This window comes from Cynoglossus semilaevis, chromosome 3, assembly GCF_000523025.1.
Source record: "Cynoglossus semilaevis isolate Cse_v1.0 chromosome 3, Cse_v1.0, whole genome shotgun sequence".
In the NCBI taxonomy this organism is placed as follows: Eukaryota; Metazoa; Chordata; class Actinopteri; order Pleuronectiformes; family Cynoglossidae; genus Cynoglossus; species Cynoglossus semilaevis.
Window position 1 is genome coordinate 4,396,247 of NC_024309.1, and position 25,398 is coordinate 4,421,644.

The window sequence follows — 25,398 nt, forward strand, 5'->3', positions numbered from 1 at the left end:
TCCCTATTGCAGAATAATTATTTGAGAAAATTTTCAACAGCTGAATTAGCGTTCTTTTCTTGTGTCATATACTCTCAAGTCTCTCATCCTTTGGCTCTTCGTTTCCGCTACATGCCTTTTCAGTCCTTGTACCCACATCAAAACCTTGGACAGGGATCAGTAGAACATTCCTGGACAGCTCGTGGAAAACACCTGTGTGTACACAAGTACTGCCAGGGTATGCGACTATTTGTTATTGCTGTGTGATATGTACATGGATTCTTGAGAGTCTACAGTAAAAATGTATTCAGATCCCCTCATCAAATATCTTTTTCACACTGTCTCCAGATTTCACATCCTCTTTCGCATCGGAGGCCTCGATAAAAGAGGCAGTGTGTGCTGGCAGTGGCTGAGCTGTAGCCTGACATGACGTTTATTCCTCTGAAGTAGCACTTCACATCTGCCGCTTCACTTCTTGTGCAACAGTTTGGCAACTGTTAATGCCGTACAGCTAAACAAACTTAGGCGTTTGAAAAATGTATTCGATTTCTGCGTATTTCTGCATCACATGTGAATGCTACCATATAATGATGACCAGAATTCCTCTAGATAGATATTGTGTGTATTTTGTTTGTCTGTGAGTGATAAATGCTGATGGCCGCCTGAGCTAGGTTAGCAGGTAACGGCTGTGGGGCTTCCCAGGGGGGCCAGCCTTTGTTGACATGGGAAGACATAAATAAGGGCCCACGGCGCAGCGCCATGTCATGCGTCATTTGGGTCGGAGAGGCCTACTCCATCCCCTCCCAACTCTGAGCTGCTGAGCATGGCACCTCCTAGGGCGTAATACAAAACATATGAGCAGAGGGCGAGGGGCAGAAGCTCCTCAGCATACCATACTCCTGCCCTGTCAGCAAAGCATCTCAGAGGAAAAGCAGATACAGCTATAGATAATGAAAAAAACATGATCAAGCTGAAGCTAAGGGATAAAAACACAATCATTGAACTTTATAATCAGCTTAAACATCTATGCTGTCATTCAAAGGTTTTGAACTTTAGGTACGGTTGAGTCGTACACCCACAACGTTTATGGTGGACATTTAACCTTTTTTTAATGAAATTACTTTGTTATAAACAATCATTTAAATTTTTTTTAATTACTCATCTTGGTGCTAATGTCTACTGTCTGTATTTAACTACCAACTGCTAGCTTACAAAAGGGGGCCCTCAATTTGGGTCAGGAAATAGGTTAATTAGAAACTATAGTGAACAGAGCTATTAATGTGAGTGTGTGATTGGTTAATTCTCTCTATGTTACTATGTTAATTGTCTGAACCAGAAACCTGAACTGCTACATCATTTTGGTGTTATTTTGTCTTTGTATTTGCTGAAGCTAGGAAACAAATCAGGAGAGGGGGCCGTTCTAAGACTACTTTTAGACATTAATTTGCATGTGTCCAGAAAGTGTAAAAAAACCCATAATAGGCAAACATGTATATCTGAATATATATATATTTATATCTGAAACATCTCATCTATGTAAAAAAGACAGCATAAATCATTATAGGGACCCAGTTTGACCCATTACTGATCATAACACCATGACACACTCTCTAACAAAAAGAAAGTGAGAAAATCCCCCCCCCCCCCAAAAAAAACCCCTCTGAGATAGTGGGGGATACACAGGGAACACTCAGATATGTCAACCACAGATATTTCAAAGTTTTTTTTCCCTTGGTTGTTGATGAATTAGTGAAATTAATAGTGTGTGATAAGATATGGGGGATGAATAATGCAGCAGTGGTGGCACTACAGTGTGCGAAGACACAAAGTAAGAAGAGAAAACCTGCCTCAAGGCCAGTGACTCATCAACATGACCACTGACAAAGCTAAAATGCTTCCCAAAATTCCCCCATTTCTTGTGCAAATATCCCTCTCAGTGCACAGATGCAACCTGAGTGAGGAGACACAGCAAGGGTGGAGTATCTCTTAATGACTCACTCCCTTCATTTATAATCCAGGCTTTGCTTGTATTGGTGACATAAACAGGAAATAATGTTGCTTTCATTTCTCTATATAGAAGTCACCAAAGAGCTGGGAAAAAAACCACCAGCAATTCTTGCTTTTAACTAGAAACAAGAAAAAGTCAGCTTTTTAATTGTTGTGGAGAAAACATGATTTCATTGTTTCGAAATAACTGCATCATCACCTCATCTTCACCAGCAAAGAACTATCTTCATCTAGTAACCCTGAACAAGTGGATTCAAATTCTGTGAGGAAGCAACAGCACATAGAGAGAGGCCGGCCTTCGGGCACTCGCTCCCTTATCAGTTGAGATATTGATCGTTCCCGAGGGAAGTCCCTTTTCTGCTCTTCTGTGCCTGCAGTTCTCCATTTTCCTTTATTCCCTTTTCTGTCAATGACCAATCCAGCTTCTCTGAACTTGACTAGTAAATCTATGATTCAATGGTGTAAGCAATGGTACAACCATCTATTTGGCAGGAATGTAAATGCTTGCAATCAATGGAAGAGACTTATCAGAGGTAGCACCAGCCCAGGAGTGTTTTTTTGCACTTTCTTTTTCATAGGTCAGGAATAATTGTTGAAAATATAGTGAGCAAATGTGAAAAACCAGTGAAGGTAAATGTAATAAAGTCTAGTCTGATCTAATTTGATTTGATCTTAGGTACTCAAATCTCATTTAGTCAAAGTTAACTGCTAGTTTTATTAGCTCTGATACCGAAAAGGAACAGCATTTCAGTTTCATTGTGGCATTTTATAGCTAAGCAAGTAAGCTTAGCTATGAAAAACTTGCTAAATTGAAAACATCAGCTCAATCATCATATTTTATCACAGTGACATCAACTGCTGCAGGTCATGCCTGACAAAGCTTTTAGTTCCTTAACCATTCTGAATTTGTTTCGAGGTAGGAGTTATTTTGGCCATATATTTGAAATGGCAAACAAAAAATATTAGAGTTACAAAGCGTGGCAGGATGTGAACATGTTTCATCATGGTATGATGAAAAACACATTCTGGCTCCTTTCCTTGGCTGCAGTGTATTGGCATACTGGGTGTTTGTCGTAATGATGCCTATTTGTCCACTTCTGCACAGCATGAATCTGACATTTATGTAACAGAAGAAAACAAAAAGAACTGTCAGACATAGTTGGGAAAGCAGAGAGGCAGAGGTTGTAGTCATTTCAATAATCGCTTTGTTCAAGGCACACTGCTCCTGTTGCACCTATAAAAAAGGTAGACATTTACAGAAGATGCTGACAGGTGTGGACAGTCAAAAAAGGAATCTGGGAATGTAGTATATGAAGGGTTAAGATAAAGGGTGAGTGGAAAGGGGTTAAGTGTCTTCCCGTGACAGCCGGCAGCTGCATGCAATAATCCCCGACTCTCCATCATGAGCCCTTTATGTTTTCTTGTGAGTGACAGCAGTGTGTATTAGAGAGTGGATGTCTGGTGGAAAAATCAACCAGTAACTAGAGAGGATGCAAAGTCAGACAGCATTTTACACTTTCCTCTTGTCTCTTCAGTTGTTTTGATGGCTTCCACCACAGAGTTGCACATGCTATTATGCGTAGTACATAATATACGTACAAGTATGCCTGATATGAGCATGAAAAAAAACTTTATGATTATTTGTTCTACATGGCAAAAAATCCAAATCAAAAATCATGCAGCGTTTCTAACAAGAACAGGGTTGCAAAATGGAGAAAGAAATGAGAAACATACAACGCATGAAACTAAATCCAAAAAAGTTGTCAAACTCAGCGGCTGGGTGATGCTCACACAGTGGTCTCTTGCAGACTTTAGCACATTTCTAAGCTGTGAATAGGCTTTTTCAATGCAGCTTTCCAACTTTCTGCATTGCTTCAAACATAAAGGCGACACATCTGCAAGTTTTTGATGGTTACTCTGATTTTTACTGGTATTAAAGTGGGTCTCAAATACACTGTTTTAAACAGCCATCTGAGACCCACTGCGGCGAGAGGAGCCTCTGATGTGTTGTGAAACAGTCTCCATTGTTCCTATGGCAACTGTCAGTTTGTAACCAAGACAGAGATTATGTATAAGACATGTTTACCCAAAACAATAAATTCCACTATGCTTATATCAAGAGGCAGGTCTTTGAGGCTTAGGGCTCCTTAGACCCGGCTGGTTTTCTAGTGGTTCAACAGCATACACACACAATATGCAAATACAACAACTAAAGTTATTTTAAAAACTAAACCTCTGAAGACTGAAAACACATGTGGACTGAATATGTTTGAATGATGCCATTTCTGTGTTGTTTTAAAGAGACAGGCCCTTTCACAAATTGTTCATAAACAACAGGAACCACGTTACAGGTTTCAGTCGGCAAACATCCACATGAGCCAAAGCCAGACACAGAAAAGCTGATGAGATGAGCAAACATAAATCCGCACAGACATGTTGGGCCTCACATGCACCATAAAAACAGCATGACATGAACTTAGTCCAAAGCTCGAGAGCAAAGGAAATTGAAGAAACCATTCAGCCAAAATTTGGCTCAGATGGGACAATTATTTACTATCCAATAAACCTGAAATGTTTAAAGTTCAACTACAGTAGAGTGATATCTACTTTGATACAAAACAGTAACACAGAATAAAAACATAAAATTAAAAAAAAATTGTTTTGTTGCTATTTCCTAACAATTACTGTACAGTAGCAAGAAATAGAGGTCGTAAAGCAATAATCAGTCAGAGACTCTCTGATTCTTTTTTTCCTCAAAAGAGCATTGAGTCAAGCCCACAGTGGGAAGTTTACGAGCCACCTCACACATTTTTACAGCACGGCAAACAGACAGTAAACACCAGGAAGGCGCTGCACTTTAACACATGATTAAGACACAGCTAATTAGATTGTGAGCAGTAAAACTGAAAGGAGAAACGTAACGATAGGGACCAGGAACAAGGACCAGGAGTGGAATCAGGTACAACTTGTTGACTTTTAAGTCAGTACTCTCCAGGTCACTGACAAATGATCGCGGCGGGGCGTCCCATTTCTGCTGCCCTTTTTGTGGTGAAAATATAAACTGCAGACCTTCTGTGGCGAAAAAAATGGAAAGACGCTCACACACACAAGCCTCTCATGTCCACCATCCATCCATCCCTCCATTCTTCTCCTCCCTCTCCACCTATGCGGTGGCTAGTCCCTTGAAACAGAGGTCAAAGTACTAATGGAGGACCTCATGGCCTTGTGTGCCTTTGGAAACAACCCCCAACTTCTTGCTCTCTTATAAATCAAGCAGGCTTCATTGAGAGTGGCAGAGCCCTCTGATGTCCCAGCCATGTCTCATTTCAAAGTCCTTCTAAAGGCTCACACGGTTCCACGTTTACTCAATGGGCACAAGGGAGACGTGTACGTGTGCATGTTGGGTGAGTGGGGGTGGTTGTGAGACCCAACGACACAGAAAGCAAGTGAGAGTGAGACTGAAAGAAAGAAAATTAGTTTGGGCCAAAAGAGAGCAAGGGGGAAATTAAAATAGAAAAAAATGTCCCAGAGGAATGAGGGGCCTCTAAAACAAATGTTTATGTAGTAACTAAGCTGCATTAAACCACTTAAATGAAAGTATGTGCCATAAATCAAACCATTTTGGGAATCACTTCCACATAATGTATGTTTGTGGGGGCAGTGAAGATAAAATTACTTTATCTAATGCACATGTGAGGTTACCAAAGCGTCTATATGCACAATCAAAACATAATTTCTCTCCCTTTGCAGTACATTGAGATATGTTTTCCATAGAAGGATAAGTGGTGGAGTTAATGCCATTCAGATTTGCTTTTGTATGTGCATTCATATAACAACGGACAAGTTACACGTGACTAAAAATGACAACAGTTTCCCATAGGTTTTTCTGTACATGTGAATGACGTAAAGGTCCCTGAATCAAAACCAGTGAAACACACACACACACACACACACACACACAGAGGCATGTTGAAGGAAACAAAAGCAAAAGCATTTTCCTGAGAAAAAGATCAAAACAAGAAAAAAAAAGACAAGAAATAATACATAATAAAATGTACACTACCATACACGACTATCGTGCAATGTTGGATAATAGTTCTAGTGTAAAAGTTGAAACTCTGATCAGGTTACTGTGCCCTATATAACTAACGTACTGAAGCGTCTCAGCCCACCGGGCAGTGCTTGGTTTGTCAATACAAAACACCTGGGGTTATTGTTGCTCATACAATTCTGATGAAGTCAGCTTCATTTTGGTTATGGCACTGTCAGTGATGCCCTGCATTTTCAACCATCTTACCTGTGATAAAAAAAAGTGAATAAACCTTGACGGGAAAGAGGTTAAAATCTGGCCATCAGCACATTAAAAATGACTGCAGTATTCCTTTACAAAGGTATAAATTATATCACAGCCAGTTTTGGCATGCATAGTGTGAGTCACTATTATGAATATCTATGCATCTCCACTTTCACATCAATCTCACGTAGGGACTGTGTGGTTAGCTTAATCCTTCTCCCCCGCCTTTACATGCAAAGGAAATTTACATGAAAAACACAAAGCAGGCTGACACTTCTGACTATGTTTACAGAGGAGATTAAGAAGATCACACTGCTAGGAGGCAGGCACAAACACCCATACTCTGTTTACATAATCCACAGGAGTATTTGACACCTCAGTCGTAACTGATGTTAACCCCCAGTGTGGCTGTTGTTTTGAGTGTTTCAAAACGTCTGCTGTTTTGAGGCCTGTGAAGGTGTTGCCATCCAGACCAGAAGATAGTGTTCATGACAGAGCGTGGGGTACATAAGTGGGAGACACACAGATGGGCAGAAAAACATTCCTCAGTCGCTCTTCTCATGTTCCCAAAGGAGTGTGCAGACACAGAGCACTGATCCTTACAAAGAACTTAAATTGTATGACTGTCACCACTAAAAGACCTCTTACCTGTCACTGAACAGTAAAGGTCTTAAAGGGGTGCTAGAAAAGTAGAGACCAAGTTGGAGTCAGGGTGAATAAATCACAAGTAATTATGTATCTGACAGGAGGAGCCGTGTCTCAAACAGCTATGGACCTGTCAGCAGAATTCAACTGACAGTTTAATTTGACAACAACAAAAGAAAATAATAATAAAGATGGAAATCAAGAATCACTTTCACAAACAGAGCATTCGGTGGATCAGCTTTCATTGAGTCAACAAACGCTACAAAAGAGAATAATTACAACCAACAATACAGGTCATTGTTGAACCTGTATGTGCCTTTGCGTGTGCTGCAGTTGGTGCGGTTTCTGGTGCGGTTTCTTGTGGTAAAAGGTCTGCAATTACTGTCAGTGTGTCCTGCATTTAGAGCCCCACTATGATCATCTATTCTCAGAAATATCAACCACAAGACTCGTCATGTATCAAGTTGAGCTGCCTTATTTACAATTCTGTTTTTTTGTTAGCCTATTTACACAATAAACGTTTAATGTGTATTGGAATTCTGAGTTACATAAAGATGCTTGTTTTGTCAACTCAAACTAAACCTTGAATCACAACTGTCCCAAACCTGATTAAAGTTGAGTTCGAAAACATTTTTTGCAATGAATGAGGGTTTTGTTATTTTTTTAAATTTAAAGGAGTTGTTGTGAAATAAATCAAGAATGATGCAGATTTTACTTTGCTTTAATAACTGCCAAAAGAAATTATGCAATACTCGTAGAGTCAGTCGATAAAAGCTATTCAGAGGATTTCTGACATTTTTGTTATAAATAAAGTTAAATATAAATAAGAAAATAAAAGCTTGTTGTGCCCATAACATGCCATTGATGTCATGTCAATTCCATGTGTGTGGCCAGCACCAAGAAATCTTCTACTCCCTGAGCCTAAATAATACAAGAGTAAAAGAACAAGAACCAAAAGTATTCCATGTTTGTTTTCTTCCCTCTACAACATCAGTGTATTTGTGATTTCACAACTGACAGGAAGAAGACAACACAGGGCAGAGCAAACATAAAGAGTCTTAATATTGTTTAATTTTGCAGTTCGTCCTGGTTTGGCTATGACACACCCAGATAATGAGCTGACCCACTTTTGCAACTTGTGATTTGGGAATCGACTCAACTTACACAAGATCCACAATTGTCACCTTGGGCTCTGACCTGGATAAAGCCTAGGCACCAAGGTAGTGAGGGAGCACTTTAGGATCTCATATAAAACTATCACCACAAAGGAGAGAACACCTCTCAGTTGTCAAAAATGAAAACTACTGGCATTGATGAAAATGTTTGACATTCTTCTAGTGCCAAAAAAAAACCAATTTGCAGAGATGTGCACACATCTGTAAACAAAACAATTCTCCTTTAGAGCTTATAAACTGAGCAGATAAAACTGGGCCAATCAGATATTCAGTCAAGTTATAACTGCAGCCTGATTTTATAGAGCAGTAATAACAGTGTTGTCATAAGAAAGGAATATAAAAAGAGTATTGCTTTTTTACGATCTCTGAGAAGTCAGTGCACGATGTTGCTAATAAAACTAGAGAGAAAGTTTAACCTTTACAGAGAAAAAAAGTGAGAGACTGTGCTGAGAAACAAGGTGATGTAACTCACACATTATCACAGGCAGATGGCAAAGCAGAGGAAAACAACTGAATACATGGAACTTATCTCGGAGACCTTTTCAGGCATAGATAGATATCACTCAGTATCAAATGACATTAGGTTAATTGTCTAAAGGCGCTTGAAAAAAAGTCGTTGGGGAGATAATTAGACTTCCATGCATGTGCCTGCAGTGGGGGTGATGAGAGAATAGAGGTGTAATTGGTTTACAGACCTTTATCTATGCCAAATTTGTGTGTGGGAAATCGCACACGTAGATTTACAGTGCTAAAAGTGCAGCAAGGCCACAGCCAAAATATCATGCTCCACTTAGCACAGAGGTGATAATGAATCTAACACCTCCAGTTGCCTTAAAGCGATCACACTGGTCTAACAGGTATGAACCAATGGGGAGGGAAAACAATTAATTAGTTTACACACAAACAGACTTGACACATCAACACCACTTACATATAGTGATGACATAAACAAAAGTTTTTCTTTATATAAGGCCAAAAAGATAATGAATGTTTTAAAACGGAAAACCTTTCATTCTGCACAACAACCAGAACCTCATTCCTTATCAGTTATGGGCACGCCTTGATGTTTTTTTTAGCAGTAAGTGTATCATGTGTCAAAAATTCAGCTTTCAGAAACACTGCAGGTTATGGAATTTAATCTAAACTGACAGCTAGGGTAACATTATCTATCAAGCTCACCATATATTTGAGTACCTGACAATTTTACACATCTCTGACAAGAGTCGGGTTACATTATAGAACATACTTTACCAACACATGCCAACAGCCTAGAGCAGAGACACAGATTTCACTTTTTGTTTTCTTAAGTAAAGAAAAGAAGCCTAGTGTGTGAGCACCTGTGCTGTAGCACTTCAACGTGCATGGGAAAATAACATTTGGAATTTTAATGAGTGGTTATTTGCTTTTTGACACGTGATGAGAAAAATGAGTCATGGAAAAAGAAAGCCTGTTACCAAAATTTTAATCTTACAAATTGATACCTTATTTAATTACATCTTAATACTATATTTATTTCTTTATGGTCTGTATTGTCATTAATATATAGGATTGGTAATTCAGACATAATTCTGCAGTAATTAACAATAAAATGATAAGTATGTATGTTTCAAACTACAGCTCTGATGTGCATTTAATTCTGCACCATGTCAGTTGACAATAGATTATGTATTTAGTTCAAACCACCATTATGGTTGTAAAGGTCAAATTCATGGTTCTTCTCTCACAACAGTTACTACTATGTAAAAAAAAAAAATCAGTTTGTTTAGTCACTTAATAAATTACCAGTAAACCTGCAGCTCTGCTAACTCCTTCGCCCCTCTCTTCACTGGCTGGCTTGCTGAATCATTCACTGCTCTCCCCACTCCTCCATCATTCTTTCATTGCTTCCCGACTCTCCCATCACACTCTAATCTCCTTGTTTGAGAGGTGTTTCCTGAGGAGTGCATGTGGAAAGACAGGCAGAGTGATGGATTGCCCCATGGATGCTTCACTTTGTCCTCTCCAGGGTGGGAACACTGTTGAGTAAGGGCACTGGCGGCTGCAGGGGTGAAGTTGGTTTGACAACTGCAAGTGTTGGGCAAGGTGGTGATAACATTGTGCAAGCTGGGTAGGAAACCTATGAGCTAAGTTGAAGGGAAATGTAAAAGGGAAAGGTAATGTCTCTAAAAAGGTCTCTACCCCCACTCCAAAATAGACCAAGTGTTTCTAACAATGGTGAGCACAGAAGAAAGATAACCTTGAATTCTGATGATGTGAGCTCAAACTTAACTTAAACTTACATATATCTTTCAAACTAAATAGCAAAAGAAAAAATGTGCTAATGGTACATGGAGTCCATGTATTTTATGGGACCTGTAACAACCGGTTGGACAACATAGCATGATAAGACAGTGATAGTGCTATTCTGAATGTTACAGACTCCTGTTGATAAATGAAAACAATCCTTGCAGTAAAGACACATTTGGTTTTTTTCAGTGCTAAACTGCACTCAAAGTCTTATTCTCATGATCAACCTACTGAGCTGACTGAGGATGTAGTCACATTAAGAAACTAATTTTGTCCATATCCATTGTATCTACTTTATCTTTCGTTACCTCATTCACACAATCACACACATGCACTGCACTAGTGCACACCAACAATGTTTTTTTTAGTGTAGAAAATTATATTATAGACTATTTTACACAGTATTTTTTTGTCATCAAACAATACCATCAAACAGCATATCAATTCAATCAACAATAAATTTCCTTTTATAGCAACATTGTTTCAGATCAATGTCTACTTTCCTCTTTCAGGCCATGCTAAAAGAGACAAGACCCCTCTCCTGTGTTTTCTCCACAGGTGCTGTGTTTGGTTACATGACACAGGCACATAAAGAGAAGTAAAAGACAGATAAGCGAGGAGGAGTGGGCTGTCCGACAGCTGCCTGCCTTGTTGGGTAACACTCCAACGGGACCCCCCATGAGGAGCCCAGCCTGAAGCAACGTCTGCACTCCAGTCGGGAAGGAAGACTTCAAACACAAATCCTGTGCATCCTCCAGCCTTTTGCTCCCTCTCCTGCTGTTTGCCTGAGCTCCACAGGGGATCTCTGAAGACCATCCCAGCAGTCACCACACCATGAATCAGCGCCATCTATCTTTTCATTGTCACTTTTGCTTTTCTTTAGACAATTACAGTCAATCAAATAAAATGTAGGAAAGCAGGAAAGTATAGAACTTTAATATATTGGTGACTTTATTTTTACTACGATTCTATCTTTGAAACAGGAAAAAAAACTATTATTAAAAACTGCAGGGAGGACTGGCTATCAGTACAACACTGCAAATCATTATTAAATCAGTAAAGCATCATTAAAAATACTGAAAGGAACCAATATTCAAAACAAGATTTTTTGGGGGGGGGATAAATGTCAGCCTGATGAAATGGTAGTAAAACAAAGAAAGGGAAATGGACACCTGGAAAACCTGACACAGTTTACAAGGACTATATGCTGTAAATAATCCACAACAGTAGCCCTCATTCCCTGAAAAATATGCCTGACCCTGTGTCTAGCACATAGAGCTTCGCTTAGAATTTTGCCGCAGGCTAAGCAAACCTTTGAAAAACAAGCAGAATCTAGGGGCAGACAACAGCCACCCTGTCATCTTTGATTTTGGCCTGCTCATGTTGGACTAGTAACACCTCACACTCTGCTTGGAAGGGTTTAACCCCCACTGGTGCCCCTGTGCTGCCACAGATGGACTGCTGACCAGTTACTGCAGCTTTAGAGAACAAGCACAGACAAATCCATCTATAAAAAAGTATGTAACAAGACAGCAAATCTTTAAGCCCTCTTAACAAGGCATGACCTTCAAATAAGCAGCTCCATATAGGAGCTCACAAGCAGCAGCCTCAACTATTACTGTTCAGCAAAATAATTCATGGTGAAAGTGTAATGTTTGCTACTCATGTATGTTTACTATTCACTTCAAATCACATAAACTACAGACAAGTCCAAAAGCAGTATGGAGTGAAAAACATCTTGGGCTTGTGGTGAACATCACACGGTGTAGCAGCCTCCAGACACACATATGTCTGGCAGATGGCACTGAATGGATGGCACATGGGTCAGAAGGAGCACTCAGCTGTATATTTCTAACAAATACAGGCCTGCCAGGAATGTCTGCACAAGGCCCAAGATTATTACACCTCCGCTCCGTACTGTGTTTCTGTGCAGGAGCTTTGCTGGTGTTTGTGCTTTTGATAGAGAGCAAAAAGTCACTGTAAAAACCAGCCTTAAAAATTTCTGCTCTCAATCATTTCTGTTGCCCATCCAAAATAGGGCTGTGTGGAATTACAGTAAGAACTGACTATTTTTATGACTATTGTGAGTTTATAAAAAAAAGCATATTTAAGAATATTCAGCTGGAAATAAAATGTTTAAACAAGACCTGATCTTCTAGAAGGAGGACAAACCAAATGGCAAAGATGAACTATGTATGCAGGTTCTAGCCAAAGAAAAACTATAACTGCTAAGGTAAATCAGTACCACGGCCAGTTCATCCTTGATGCAAGAGAACCCCCAAAATGGTAAATCTGCTGATAAATGTTTGACATGTGTTATGTAAGTTCATTTAAAATTATTTTATAGAATGGTCCAAAATATTATATTGTAGTTGGATAAGTAACAACAACAAAACAAGCAATAAAAAACAAACAAAAAAAAACCCCAGAAATAATGAGTACATGTACAATGAAGTACTGTACATCCAATAATACAGAGGTGCTCAGCGACCTAGTACACCTTCCAAACAAATGTGTTAGCTTGGAGAGTGGGGAATCTCAACTGATTCAATTAATCTGAAAATGGTCTATTGTACATGTGTAAAGATTGCATTTCAAAAAGTCTTTGTATTTGTGTATTGTCTTATTTTACTCACTGCATATGTTTCTATATGTCATTTCTGCAGCTTCTCAACAGAGGAAATCTTTGGTCAAGGATCCATGTAACTTACACGGTGCAACTTCTGGCAGCTAATTTCATTTCCATGTAAATCTAACAGTTAGACTTTGAGTTTTAATGAATTTAAAGTATGTCTCTGAGGATTGTTTGCTGTAAGCTGGTGTTTACTATTATTTCTTGAGAACTGTAACTAATAACAATACAACAATACTTTGATTGACAAAAGACAATAAAAATGTTTCCAGGCAAGTGTTCTCTTTCAACAAGTCAGTGTTTTACAGCTGGTTAAAAAAACAGTTTGAGTTCCTTGTTGGTAAAAAATGTTGCACAAATAAACAGTTCAAATTTATGAACACATAAATGGCAGCACCTGACATCTGACAAATGGCCATCCATTTTTGGTTTAAAGTTTCATAAAATTGCCAAGTTAATGGTCTGAAATAAAACATGGAGCTGAAGCCATTCAAAGAAATTAGAAACACATTCAAACAGTCATCTTCAAATGACAGAAAAGCAATCTCTTGTATTTATTGTCTGCAAACACCAAAGAGAAACAAGGCTGTAAGTCAAAGAGGGAAAGGGGAAAGTTTTTAGCCATAATAAATAATTCCAGATCTTCTTAAATTTTATTGAAGTGTTGCTTTTCATCAAGACGCAACTGTCGTTTCCCCAGCTATACAACCACCACTGCTTCATCACATCTTTGTATCCGATACAGTAACACAGGAAGAGTGTTTGGAGTGTATTTCCGTTGGCTGTAGATCTTTATCAGATCCTCTGGTCTACATGATATAAGCAACCAAGAGAATGCAGATAAGGAAGCAGAGAATTTTCCAAGGGAGTGATGTGAAACAGACTGGACACACTGGTCTCTGTGCTCACTCTGTGTGTATAGCAACAACACAGGCCCCACAAAAAGGATTATCACTTCCTGGTTGACATATCCTCTGTGTAATGCCCACACAATTGAAATGTCTAATCATACAGATAAAATGCTCAGGTGTGTGTGTGTTACTGTCTCGTGCCAAAGCAAACACGTGTTAAAAGAAACACGTGGAGCTCTGCTGAGCTCGGATGCATGACGATGATCGATGTGAATGGATAAAAACTGACAGCAGAGATCCAGCAGCACACAGGGGAACATTTCTATTGATTTACAGGTAAGTCTCTGTCCTAATTAAGCTTCAACAAATTCTCATTCCCACAGCAGCCCACTTTCTCTTCCACATAACTCTAAGCAAATGTGCGATGCCTCAGGGTTTACATTGGGTGACCCCTCATTGTTAGACACTTCCTCTCTGGTTATACCCCTCACTGTACTAAAATGAGAAAAATAAACGACTCCAACAGTCGGTCATGCCCCAGTGATCCTGGCAACAACAGGTCGAGAGGACGCCGATCTTCATGGCCTACATTGGCTTGGCTCTGTGAGCGGTTGCGGCAGTAGCCCCCTGTCAGCTGTCCCATTCAGGGCCAGTCCTGCCGTTATTAAAGCTTTGAAGGGTGCTCAACAAAGAGGCGTCCCATGTTTAGATGACAGAATGTAAGCAACTGCTTTTCTGCTTGGGCAACACAAGACAAAGAGCTTTCTTCTGAATATGAGGAAAACTCGCGAGACAGTGAGTGTGAAAACTAGTGAGGCGAGGAAGAGAAATGGTTACTCCATCAGATTTTAGTGTTGGGATTACATTGTAACTGGTGTGTAATTATGTAGCACTTTTGTAGTCCTATAAGCTAGCAAGGAATCAAACCCACAACCCCCCTGGCGGTAAGACAACAACACATTCTACTGAGCTACAGCCATCTCCTTATATGAGTTGTAAATCGTGATGAGGTTGAGCACAAGGAAAGAGAACTATCCGAAGAAAATGCTGTGAGTATTATCACAGGTGGTTTCCATAAGCTGCTGATTAATATTTAGGTCAAAATGCCATCTGTGTTAATTAGAATGGAGGCTGGAGGTCGATGTCTCCTAACAATATGACCTATATACTAAACTGTATACACTATGCTTCACTTGAGTGACCACGGAGAAGAACATCCTAATGGGAAGAGAAGCTGTGATTACATTGGATGATCAGTCTCCATATCTCCATATACAGTAGTTTAATATAGAGAAGAAATAGCATAGTACATAAAAACTTTTTTACTTTTAGTTATTCCAAACATTTGAGTAATTTGTGGTTATTACTAAATTAAAACACAATAATTCAAAATTTAGAACATTTTATTTTAACTTGTTTTTGTGCTTCCTGCCAGCGCACAAACAGCACTAAACTAACCCTGGGTAACATTCTGAAATACATTTTGTGTGTTTATTAAATACTTAAGTTTATTTGAAGAGTCATTTACAGTATTCTATTTTTTTTTTACTGTATTTTAAAAAAGTAAATTGTGGTTTTTAAATATGTTTGTTGGTGGAAACCATAGTTCCATGCTTTGTTTTGTTTTTTAAATCATTCACAACATCTGTACTCCGACATACCTGGTCATGGCTGGCTTGGAGGGTGCTCCCAGTGCCATGGAAAGTCATTTGCACAGGGGAGAGGGTCAGATAGGTCACATAATCCTTGCCACTTTGTGCATCACTGTACTGCACCTGGAAAAGATGGCAGAGATCAACCAATTTATCCCAGCCCAAAGTGTGTAGAAACACTAGCAGATAGAGACTGTACATACTGTACTAGTTTTGGAAAGTAAATCTTGCATGTCTAATGGTTATCTGAGCTTTATGCCATGAATGATGGCAGCTAAGGGTAAAAATGTTAGGGTGTGTATGTGCATTTTTGACTAAGAGCATCTGGAGAGAGTAATGGTGACATCACTGGAGACCCCTCATCATTAAGAGGTTAACTACACAGGCATTCCTAAATGCTGTGCAAATAAGGCCGATATGACATGATGTTCCTGTGGGACAGTCGACTTTGCCTCAACATATTTTTTGGGTAGTACAGACTATCTTCTCTGCTCTACTTCTCACTGTCTCTCACTTTGTGCTGATGCATGAGTTTGCATGTGTATATGTCCATTTGTGTGCATGTGGTCATCTGGCCTACATATGCCAAGGACATCTGCAGGCACCCTCAAAATGGAACAGATAACAAAGAACTGAAGAAAGCAATAGCCTGATAAAGTGTTGAAGCATTTCAGCAAATAAATCATCAAGTTGGCACAACAAAAAATTGTGAATTAAACAGTACAAACTCAAATATGTGGTTCATGTACGTGTCTACATTTAAACTAATCTCAGCTGCAGTGTTTTGGCCGTGCTGGCAGGCACCATGTGCATGCACACGCACACATATATGATCTGTGACCGAAGGTTTCCAGAGAGAGGTGTGCGAGTCTCTCAAAATGAGTTATGATCGCATGAGGATGAGTGTGTGATCAAGTGTGTGGCTGTGTGTGCTCCAGCCGACCAGACACATGGACGTCTGCCCTTAAAGACACGCAGCCATCAGAAGCTACACAGCCACACGTTAATATAATTAACGCGTGTGCACTGAGATATGAACTATGTGGCTGTGTTGAATATGGGATATAGATAGCCAGACCAGTGCACGTGAATGGACACCTGCTGGTGAGATAGGCTCACTGATAAATTGAGGAACGCCATGTGTTATGAGTATGAATGATTAATGTGTAAGGTGAGCTGTGGAAAAGCCTTCCCTGACAAATCTCTAGTAGATTTTTAAGTGTGAAAAAAAAGTGTGTAAAAAGCTGTTCATCACATTGAGGTACTGTTTGTTTTGTGTTTGCTGGTAAGGGTACGCAAAAGTGTTCTTTAGTCCACAATAACAACCAGATACCAGAATTGTTTGTAATGACAGAATAACATTAATCAATCGTAAAGTTAATTTTAGCACAGTCACATTTTGAACTACATTGACAAGTGCAATAAACATTTTATCTCATCTTCATTTGAATCATTTAGTGAAATCTATATTTTCAGAAATTTTGAAAACTGTATTCTCCCATCAAGCTAGTCTGCTTTTCGAGTGTGTTTGTATGCATCGTCGAGTGCATGCATTCTAAACAAGCCTAACTAATCGTCCGAGGTCCCAACTCAGAAAACAGCCTCTAATCCACTTCCTTTAAGGACAAAGAGGAAGGAGAGTTATGCAAGGCCTGCGATTGATCGGCGACACTAATGTGGAACGACCTCTGACATCTGGCTTCCAAAGCTGGATGGCTCCTCTTCCAATGCACCTCGTTATTTCAAACAAACAAGACCATGCACATACTAAAAAGGAATCACAGTCAGGAGGAGCTCCAGAGGGTGTGAAGGCGATGCTGAAATTTTACAGAGTAGGCATATAATTTGTAATTTTACCTAGTTTCTGCAATTACATTCACTGCACACAGACTGGTATGCAGCCAAAGTAACTGCATATTATGTGTTGTATATGATTTGTCTGCGGCGCGGTGTAAAGTGCAACAGTTTCAGAAATAAATAGGAAAAATTAAAATAAGTTGGTAAAGTTACATGTTGTGGTAAATCTCTCATTTCAATAGTTCATCGTCCATGCTTGAAGGACAACAAATGGTACCCTTGGTAAAAACACAGAGAGTATTTGGCCCATCTACTGTGTTATGTAAAAATGGACAAATCCAACGTGGCTGTATTAAAAAAGGAAAGCTAATTTGTGGGGAATAAAAATAATAATTTACATATTTGGTGTGTTTACGTTCATGGGCGCATCAATAAAGTAATCTTCCAATAGAAATACATAAATAAAAAAAAACTTTATTTCAATTACACACAGTACCTCAGCATTTTTTTATTGTCATTGTTTTTCCTGGCCTGACATTTAGCCAATGTCTGGGGGAAACAAGATAAGATCCAGTCTGGTCGCAAGAGAGGCGTTCAGCACATGTTAGTTGAATATAGTTGTCTGCGTCAACTCAGACCATTACTAAAGATCCATTTTTAATACCATCTGTGGACCATTAACAGCATCACTGACTGAAAGTGGGGCCAAAAATAATCCTGGTGATGGGAAATAAAATAATTGAACAATTTCTAACAATAGCATCACAAACCAACAATTGGTCTACACAGCCAAAACAAATCAGGACTCTGCAATCTTTAAATGAACTTACTTGCTGGAGAAGAGTCTTTTTTACAGCACTAATTGGTGTGCAAATAATGAAGCAGCCAATTGAAAAAACTCACAGCTTAACACGCCCTCCACTTATACCGTCTAAAAATGTGCTGCTACACTTATACAGTCTCTGCAAATTGTTGGGAATGAAGAATGAGTTATGATTAACAGTATCAACAGACACAGAAGAACAACAGCAAGTGAGCAAACAATTATGCTGCATGTTCAAATTTACAAAACGCTGTGCTGGCTCTTGTGGATACATTATTTATAGGTTCTACAAATGGGCTTCATTGAGTAAAATCATCATCACTCAGTTTTGCCAAGCACACAGACACAGGCATGTGAGCCAAACAGCACACTGAAGGCCACCATGTAAGCAGGGAGACACTGCACTGAGCCAGCCCGGCATTAACAGTCTGATTTATAACACAGACAAAACTTGTTTTCCAAGATTGCTCTTCACACAAATATTCTGCAGAGCGCAGCTGGAAGTCATTACCCGTGCCGCAGAAATCAAAGGTGAAGGGATTAGCCATCCCAAAATGTATTTTCTAACGCAAATCTCAGAGTAAACACAGCACGGAGGAATGAGATGATGACAAGTAGGTTGGAAACAAACTGCTGGAGTCTTTGAACGTTCCTACTAGATTGTGTGTTTGATGTTGATACAGGGAGATGAGACTTAGTAATGGAGATCAAGAAGGGAGGAGAGAAACAAGGAAACAGAGGGTATACAGAGCCAGGCAGTGCATGAGGCTTAGTCGGAACTATCTGAAGTGGTTCTTCTATTCAGCCAAAGAAGGAAGCTAAGAAAGACAAGAACAAACACTGCATAAGTGTGAGAAATCCCGGGAACTGTACTGAAAGGATAAAAACCCCAGCCACTTTTCAAGGAGAGTGTTTTCATTATAGTGGGATTTCCAACATAGACGTACTGATTCCAGCACAGCCCTCCCTTTCTTCAAAATCCATCTGCCAGGTTCAGCCCATCACAGCCAGACTACATAACTCTGCTGATTGCTATCTCTGCTGTGTTATTGCTTTTGGATTGAACAGGTGGACAGATCTCACAGATACAGTAGATACTATTCAGCTTTTCCAGACAACTCGGAATGTTATGATATAGTGCAGTATCATCTTTGATCGCCATGCGTGGAAGAGGATATTAACACTTTATAACAGGTGGCCATTGTCAGATTTTTAGATTTGATACATGCAGTCATGTAAGTTATCATGGCTGTTATTTATGTCCAGGCCAACCCACACAGTTAATCAGAACAACTATAAATCCATGCTTTGTGTTAAAACTCTAAATGCCGACAAAATCTCTGCGACAAGACACAAAAGTACATAAAAAGTCAGAATTATTATATTATAAAGCAAAGCAAAAATGCTAACACTGACATAAACTGATGTATAAATAAGTAAAATTAATATGAAATGTAACATTACTCGTAGTTTTCAACAAAAGTCATAGTTAATAAGCATTCACAGGTATGAGAGGAAGCAAAAAAAAAAAGAAGATTTTTAATTACAGTTCCGTCAATCAGTGATCTTTTATATAACAATTTGGCTGACTGCTACCACTGGGAAATTGAGTGGTAGAAGCAGTCTTTAATGACTACAATAATATTTGCGATGGCAGAATAAAGAGGCAGCTGGCGATAATAGTGCTGGGGTCAGAACCTCTTCAGAAGCAGATGAAAGAGAGAGCTGCCCCTAGACAAATGCATGGCGTTTCTTAAAATAAATATTTTTTTTATATTTTATAGCAAGAGCACAGTGGTTTACAAAGACAATTAGAAAGGGGGAGCTCCTAAAGCCCTATCATTGGCCCATGTGTTGTCTATTACCTCCTTCTTCTTTGTTTCTACCCTACTTCTAGCAAACATACCAGTAGTGCCAACAACACAGCAGCAAAATTAATAGGAAATACACACACAAACACACTGGGGTAGGTGCCAACATCTCTGCTACAAGCTGGCGTGAGTTCAAGACACTGTTGCTTATCCTGTCAGAGCTTCTACCACAGGCTATTTTCCAATCAAATCAAAAGAAAGATTTAGCAGGTAGGTCCGGGTCTTTGTCTGAGGAACTGCATGGATGAAACAGACACTATGAGAATGTCCTCAGTTGAGTAGTCTTTGTTACCTGCTTAGTTGTACAACAATTACATTAGAAAGTTACTCATCAGACTAGGAGGTTATTAAGTTACTGAAAAATTGTATACGTGTGGTCAAGAGAAAACTGACTTACCCGATACCTGCAGCACATTGCGTATCTGGTGCAAATTTGTCATGGCTTATCCGACAGAACTACACGGAATACATGAGTCTTAGCGGATTTGTCTAACATTGTTTTGTGGACAAATGGGTTCTGATTACAAACCAAGATGATTTGAAACATCCCTTTAACATCTCTTTAAATATTCTCATCATGTCTCTATTCCAATCCAAATCCTCACTTCAATAACATGACTGCACGGAAACAGAATCACTACAGATTACACTGTGTTTTTACTCAAATGCTTGCAAGGGTACAAGGACACACTTACACAGCATATTTATGATTTTTACATTATAAACACAGGGACAAACGTCACACAGAGGCTTAGTCCAAATCTCATCTTTCCCTGAACAGAACCTGCTGTGTGTTCACAGACGTGTGTGTTTCTGTGTGTGTATGTGTATGTTTGGGCTTGGCCTGGCAGCACAGCTTTCTCAGGTTACCCACACACAGGAAGGCTCAGAGCAATAACAAAGGCTTTTCAAGGGAACCCTCAGCAGGTTAAGATAAAATATTTTTCCACTCAAACTGATAAAAAGCATCTGCGGTTTAGGTGTCGGCCGACTGGTATTAGCAGCTTGGTTTGCAACACAGATCGGACATAAAAACACTGAAAAACTGAAACTCTGTCAATTCTACGGAGGGAGAGCGCAGTTATCTGTCAATTCTACGGAGGGAGAGCGCATGTGCCCGACCCAGTTAGAACAGCAGCAACTTTGACGTTAAGTCCCACCTCTAAATCAGTTCCAGTGTCTTCATTAGGAATTATTCGCAGGAAGGAGGGGGACATTTTATTTCTCCTTTTCTCAACAAATTGAAAAGAATACAGCCAAGGGAAATGTGTGTCATTTACCATGACTGTATTCTCACTAAACAGTTGTGGAATCCACATATAAAACACAGATTTGAATCCTTAATCAACAGACTCTTTATTAGCAGCATGTTATATCTCACCTGGAAGCCCTGGATGCGAGCCAGGTAGTCCAACTGCTGTGCAGGCTGCACTGACACACCACAGGCCAGAGGTGGACTCTTCCCTTTTACCGGTAGGGAGGTCTCAGATGAAACTGATTGGCCATTAATCAGCAGCTCTCTGGCTCCTGTGGCAGTTGGGCTGGTTGAGGAGGGTGAGCCGCTGTAGTATTGAGTGTGTCCTGGGGGCAGAGGGGCAGAGCAGGGTCCCATGTCTTTGGGTGCAGTGTAGTTGGCCGAGTTGGCACTGCTGCCTCCAGGACCTGAAACACTTCCTCCTTGCTTCCTGCTGGCTTCCATCTCCTGGTAGACATCAGGGCTGAGGTGGAGCAAACCCTTCTGGGCTGGATGGGTTGACAGAAACACAATGGAGAAAATAAGAAGGAAAATCTAAATTGAAAGAAAGACAAATTGGAAGATTTCTGGAGATTATTTTCCCTTCATAGGAGGATTAAGGATTTAAATTAAAAAAAAGGGCAACGATACATTGAAAAAAATCTTTCTGACTGTTGCTGCAAAAAACAAACTCATATCAGGCCTACGACTGTTAAATAGGATAAACTATTTTGGAAAATATTTATGTGTGTAAAGTAGCTATATGTTATACTCTGTAACCTTTATTTCTCAAACCACAAGAGCTTTTCAAGTTGATGCACCAAAAACCTCAAACAGGAGAGCCATTTCTTTAGTCAAGAATAAGGAGGAACTTCAGTCACAGTCAGGTTCTGTAAGTGTGCGTGAGGGCTGGGTGATTAGGCTCCAAGAAGCAGATGAACGTTTTGTTGTCTGTCCAGTTTTAACAGGATGCAGCTCAATCCAGAAACGATGCGTTCGCAGCCTGCAGAGCACAAGCCTTTGCTCCGATTGAGGCCATTTAAATAAATCTAAATTTTGGCCTGCTCTACTCTGGCATCACATTTCTGAAATTGTCATGACAGGTGGAATGGGGAAACACCAAGTGGTTTCATCACTTTCCAGGGGAATAGAAGAGAAAAGGATTAAACAGAAAAAAATAGCAGTAGAAGAGCCACAAAAAGAAAAGATGAGCTTGGAGCCAGCTGAGACGGAAGATGAGGGGATGTGAAAACCATGCAGAGCCTCCGAAGTCCAGCCAAGGTCACTAGAGACAGGAGGACCAGCTGCGTATGTGTCTGCGCATATGTCTTGTTTGTGTGTGCGTACCGACCAACAGCTGGGAGACAGTGCTGGAGTGAGCATGACTGACAGGCCACTTCCTGTTTGACTTAACATTTCAATCCAACCCAACAAACACACATCCACAAACACAACAGCGTTAGCTCCTGCCCCGGTCTAGGATTTCTGTGAACCTGCACGACTATTTCCAATTTTGAAGTTAATTCCAGGGGAGCAAAAAACTGAAGGAAACAGCAATGAAATCCAGGATTTATTACTCATACTACAAACTGCCCTGTGCCAACAATTACACAACTGCTATGATTTCCCCCCTCCCTCCCAATCCTGATGACAAGGTTAATTTGAATTTACACTAGTAAAATTTGCAGGCCTTAGCATTATGAAATGTAGTCATAAAAAAAGAAAGGTGTTAGCCAAAATGACATCATCAGTGGCCAAAACAAATTGTGTGTGGGGGGTGATTGGAATCCATGCGAGGGTGTCTGTGTTTAAATACGTGTGCGTGTGAGATTGTGAGAGTGCATGTGAGGAGGTTTGCATGTGATTGAGTGCTTGAAGACGGTGTCAGATGGCAAACGAGCGTGAGAGAAAGAAAGCGCAAGAGAGACAAAGACTGAGACAGAGTGAGAGTAAATAAGTGAGAGCGATGGGGAGCATTTGTGTGTGAGGATGGTGGATGGTAATTGTGTAACTGTGTACATGAAGTTGAAGTGAGTTAGAAAAAGAAGAAAGCGGGGAAAACAGAGTTAAGTACAGAGATGTGGTGTGTATGTGTATGTGTTTGTGTGTGTGTATGTGCGTGTGTGTGTTTGTGGTGCTGGTTCCAGGCAGTTACCGAGGGGTCCCACCCAGGCTCAGTGTCCAGTGGGCCAGGGGAGTGCTGGAGGGAAGCCAGAGTCAAGCATTGGGCTGATCGAAAACAGATAGGGCTGAAGCCCACCACTATAAATCACCACGGTGGAGCAAGACCTTTACATAGCTCATGCATGCACACAACAAACAGACACACACACAAGTGTATGCACAGCAGGAAATGAAATGTGGCAATTTCAGTGAAAAGCGCTGCTGCAACACCCCTGGGAATAAAGGAGTGAAAAATCACTGCTCCTCTTACTTTTGTACTCCCTTCCTGTCTCTAACCTACCCCGTTGTTGCACCGCAGCATCCTACACATCTCCAGGGCAAAGGACGCTACACTCCACAAATACATGCAAGTACATGCGCTGCTTATGGGTGTGGAGGAAGAGTCCAAGTATGAGATGATGTAGAAAAGACTGACTTGTCTATTGAATTTTTCCTCATTTAACTTACATAATGGTGCGACCAACACCGGTCCATTCCACTACTGTTTGAATGGACAAAAATTCTACCGTAACCACCGGTATCCTCTGGTCCAGTATGTATGCACTTTAGTTTAGTTTTTAGTTTAGTTAAACACACTCTGTCCAACCTTTTTTTTAAGCATGTTGTAGGTATCAATCAATAGCACTGAGTTCTGTTATGTCCTTCTGCCTACAGTTTTGAACTAAATTACAGACAATAAGCTTATTCTTTTTTTTTATATAAATTGCACATTTTTCCAGTGTTGTGTGCATCACAAAACCAAAACATAATACATCTTTAGGAAATGTGCATATTGTGCAAGGTTTACGTTGGAGTTAATTTGTCAGCAGTCTTATTTACCACTGCATTTTTTGGAAATGAACTACTGCCAACTGTCAATCACCATCACAGTGTAAAACCATCAGCTGGATGTGAATTACACCGCACTCTCACTTGCACATCAGCAACCTACACAATACAAAGGTAGGGACTAGTATATATATAATCGGTTTGATAATAAAGGTCCTACATAGGCAACCTGGGTTTTATATACTCTTTCAAATATATATATTTTTATCCTTTGTTTTGAACAATGGATTAAAATAAGCTTGTCCTTGTTGTTATTGTACATGTTTTTCCACAGCGTCCTCTCCATGTACATACCAGCTGTCAGAATACAAAATATTTTAGTCCTTCTTATTAGAGGGTTAATTTTATATGCTGCAAATCTGTAACCTGATTCCATTAAACCTATTTAATAAACAGCCAAACAAGCAAACCAAAAATATCTTCTATTCAGCAATCACAGTCACACACACAGAAAACTGGGAGCAGCTGTATCTGTTAGAGTTGTAAATGGTGTTTATGCAATAAACATTATTCAAACATTGGTCTTCGTGTGAGTTTTTTTGTGGTTTGGCCAAATTTGAAGAGGTAATTAGCAGATAGTCGAGCTTAATGCTGAGTGAGAGATAAACTGTTAGTTGGTATGGCATTGGACCAACGACACACTTAGAGCCAGCGACAGGAACAATCACCACATAAGGAAGACAAAGTTTCCCATGGGGCTCTGATCTGGGGGAACCAAGCGAGACCTGGGATACTGGGCTACCATAGAAACCACAACCACTAAAATAGTTTATACACAAAACTGAGAAGATACATCTTTCTAGAAACTAGACAAATTTATGTGTAAAGTGCTACATAAATTGCGACCGTGTCTCCCAGGGCAAGAAATCAGAATTCTTAGTCTGCCCTGCTACTTTATTCTGCCTATTTGAATCTAAAAAGACTGTTTTTGTACTGTTCAACACTTTACAGACTGTTCATTTGTACCTTTAATTGTTTTCCTCAGCTGCTTTGTTGAGCTGCAACATCACGATCCATTCAGGGCAGATATTACAGAAATCATCTTGAGCAACACTGCGAATGAGACTTTTTTCCTTAGTTTTACCAGTGATAAATTAGAACTGGCCTCTGTAAAAAAAATAACACTGTGGCCAGACAGTG

At 39.9% G+C, this 25,398-nt stretch overlaps 1 protein-coding gene across 1 annotated transcript in view; it reads right to left on the bottom strand.

The window, feature by feature from the left end:
* Positions 1-25,398, bottom strand: part of stau2 (staufen double-stranded RNA binding protein 2) — a 62,714-nt gene that overhangs the window by 8,670 nt on the left and 28,646 nt on the right. The window contains 2 exon segments of the mRNA XM_008307610.3: positions 15,531-15,644; positions 21,394-21,755. Coding sequence (XP_008305832.1) covers positions 15,531-15,644; positions 21,394-21,755 — 476 coding nt within the window.